The 3180-nt window shown below is 40.4% G+C and overlaps 1 protein-coding gene across 3 annotated transcripts in view; it reads left to right on the top strand.

Annotated features, from left to right (window-relative positions):
* Window positions 1-3180, top strand: part of LOC106942354 (5'-nucleotidase domain-containing protein 1) — an 18561-nt gene that overhangs the window by 4567 nt on the left and 10814 nt on the right. For all 3 annotated transcript variants that reach the window (XM_015025619.1, XM_015025618.1, XM_015025621.1), the window contains exon 2: window positions 1540-1631. In XM_015025619.1, coding sequence (XP_014881105.1) covers window positions 1540-1631 — 92 coding nt within the window. The remainder of the gene's footprint in view (window positions 1-1539; window positions 1632-3180) is intronic.

The raw sequence follows: 3180 nt of genomic DNA, 5'->3' as shown, positions 1-3180 counted from the left end.
TTCAGGGGTCCTGGAGAGGAGGGTCCATCGGATAGTCGAACCTCGGATTCAGGAAGAGCAGTGTGGTTTTCGTCCTGGTCGTGGAACAATGGACCAGCTCTACACCCTCAGCAGGGTCCTGGAGGGGGCATGGGAGTTCGCACAACCAGTCTACATGTGTTTTGTGGACTTGGAGAAGGCGTTCGACCGTGTCCCTAGGGGGGCCTGTGGGGAGTTCTCCGGGAGTATGGGGTACCGGGCCCTTTGATACGGGCTGTATGACCGGTGTCAGAGTCTGGTCCGCATTGCCGGCAGTAAGTCAGACTCGTTTCCGGTGAGAGTTGGACTCCGCCAAGGCTGCCCTTTGTCACCGATTCTGTTCATTACTTTCATGGACAGAATCTCTAGACCAGCCGAGGTGTTGAGGGGATCCGTTTGGTGGCCTTAGGATCGCATCTCTGCTTTTTGCGGATGATGTGGTCCTATTGGCTTCATCGGGGTGTGATCTTTCTTGGATGTACAGTTTCCAAGCTTCCACCTCACAGAGCAACCCTCCTCTGATGGAGCTGAGTGGCTCCCCCACTCAACTCTGTCAGACTAGCCAGCAGCAATTAGCAAACACCCAGTGGAACTGTGCTTCTGATGAGCTTATTATACAAGTTACAGTTAGTTATCAGTGCAATGCTGGTAAAAACATTGTGAAAAGGTTAATAGAGGAGCATTGTTGAGATGTCTGTGTAACTGATGTCGCCCTGTCTGGTCATTTTGCTGTTATGTTTGAATGTACAGACTCCATTGACTCTCGTAGCAAAACAGTTACTATCACATAGCATTCTTCTACAGAGAACACTGCAGAAACGTTTAATCAATTATACTGCTCCTCCCCGCCTTTGTTCTGTAACCTTGTAGATGAGTTGGTAGATGACTTCCATTTTAAAATTTCAGATATAATTGATTCCATTTCTCACATTAAAGTGAAGATCATGGGTTTGTGTTGATTTTAGCAGTTTATGAGAAGCTTTAGACTAAACGGGAGACTAGATCCCCATACTCCAAAAAATTTTCCACCTCTTTCATTGTCCTGGTACGTCAAGACATGGTTCTAAAAACAAAAAAGGTAATAAAATACGCAAAGTAACTTTACAAAATAAGTGTCACAAAATGCACTAGTATGAAATAAATAAATGACATTAAAATCAATAAATGAATCCTGAAATGAATAAAAAAAAGGTAAAAATTATATTTAAAAAATTGGTTTCATTTCATGGGATTATTGATAAATATGCATCTTCATCTTGATAAAGATGAAATGTTTATTAACATTTATTTTGAATGAAAAGGTTCTCCATAGCAAGGCATTGCTGTGCTCTTCTTTATGAGTGCTTTTCAAAAATAAAGTTGCACCCCTGGTTCAGGTTTGATTCACACATTAAGTTGCTTTCCAGCAGCTATTAAAGTTTAAGACTTCAAAGGAAGATACATATTTGTAGTACATTTAATTATTTCAAGTCTGTGCTGTCCACTTTTTGACTTTCTCCTTCCTCCTTCCTGTGTTTACAGCTTATCTATGAGAGTTTTGCCAGGTACCTGGTGGAGCATAAGGGATATGACAAGGACCTTTTGAATCTGACTCCTGCTACCTGGGATTTCTGGTGAGTGTCCTTTAGCAGGAGGTTTTTTAGCTTGCAGGGGAATCTGGCACACATGTATAGATGTATAGATAGGCCCAACGCGATAAACAATAAATCAATTAATCGCATGATAAATTAAAATTATGGACCTCATTTAATTTATCGGCTTTATCATCTCTACCTGCCTTTTTCTCTTTCTATTGATGACATTGAATGAAAAAAGGCTCAACTCCGATGCTCTCCACTGACCCACCCTTCCTCATTCCCTTAGTGTAATGCTCAGCTCACACTACACGTTTTTAGAATTGTCAGCTGATCGTCGGCACATTTTCAAAAACTAGCTGACAAAAAAATCGTAAGTATAACGGGTTCGATCGGATTTAATCGTGTCGTGTGTCCAGCCACAAGACAAGAGCAACACACCACACACAAACCGATTTCTCTCACCGACATTCAGATTTCAGACAGAAAATCCCGTAAAAATCCATTATATCAGATGTGAATTTAAAGTAAACGAATGCGGCTGAATGAATAGCCTTATCATTGCAACCTATTTATGTCACATTAACGATGAACAGCTGAAAAGTTCAACTGCGGTAGCAATTTTGTTCCAACTCCTCTCGTCATTTCTGTGGATATTCCTGTCACGAAATGTTGAATAAACATATCATCTTCGATGTCCGCTGGACTTTGGGTTGGGCCGTGTCAACTGTTTGGGATTCCCCTCCATGCTTTCTGAGTGGAAAGCATGGAGGGGAATCCATGCTTTCTGATTGGCTACTTGTCACATTCAACAGGCTGCGTTCTCGCTTCCAGTCGAGGAAAACCCCACATGCTGCAGTTATAAACTGACCAAGACAATCCAACATGTTGAATATGCCTGGTTTAGATCGTAGCGCTCCCGACGTTCTACCGACTGATCCAGTAGTAACACACCACATACTACGGGATGATCGGTTACGATCGTTGGACGTTCCAAGATTGTCGTAAGAGAGAAAATCGGAGCAAAAAAATCATGTAGTGTGAACTGGGCTTCAGGGAGGAGTGAACTATTGGATCAGACAGTGGGATATCATATGCTCATCTTCTCTATCTAAATCTAATGATTATTGAAAGGCAATATAGTGTACAGACTTCATAATCTGCACTCTTTTGGTTGAATGTAGTTTTTATTTCCTCTTTGGTTTTATGTTGTATTTATTTTATTTTTGTTTATGATTGTTTTGTTTACCAGTTCTAGTGTTTAGTGTTCTTTTGAAAATAAAGTGGTTTTTTTTTTTGTTTTGTTTTGCAGGATATCGCTTGCATTACTATGTCATTACCATTATATCAGTTTTAAATGGTCTTCAAACAATATTTTTGTTTATCGCAATAATTTTTGAGACAGTTAATCGTCCAGAAAAATTTGTTATTGTGACAGGCCTACGTATAGAAAACCAAATGGATTCCAAGATTACAGGTACATTTCAGTTCATAGATTCACCACACAGGGTGGTATAGCCCAAGGATTCCTTTCAGTTAGATTTAGGAATGCACAATATTTAAACACTAACATTGATATCAGCCAATA

The sequence above is a fragment of the Poecilia latipinna genome, unplaced genomic scaffold (genome assembly GCF_001443285.1).
Source record: "Poecilia latipinna isolate Pla-1442-1.1 unplaced genomic scaffold, P_latipinna-1.0 Scaffold4212, whole genome shotgun sequence".
Taxonomy (NCBI): Eukaryota; Metazoa; Chordata; class Actinopteri; order Cyprinodontiformes; family Poeciliidae; genus Poecilia; species Poecilia latipinna.
This window is presented reverse-complemented; position numbering and strand designations above follow the sequence as displayed.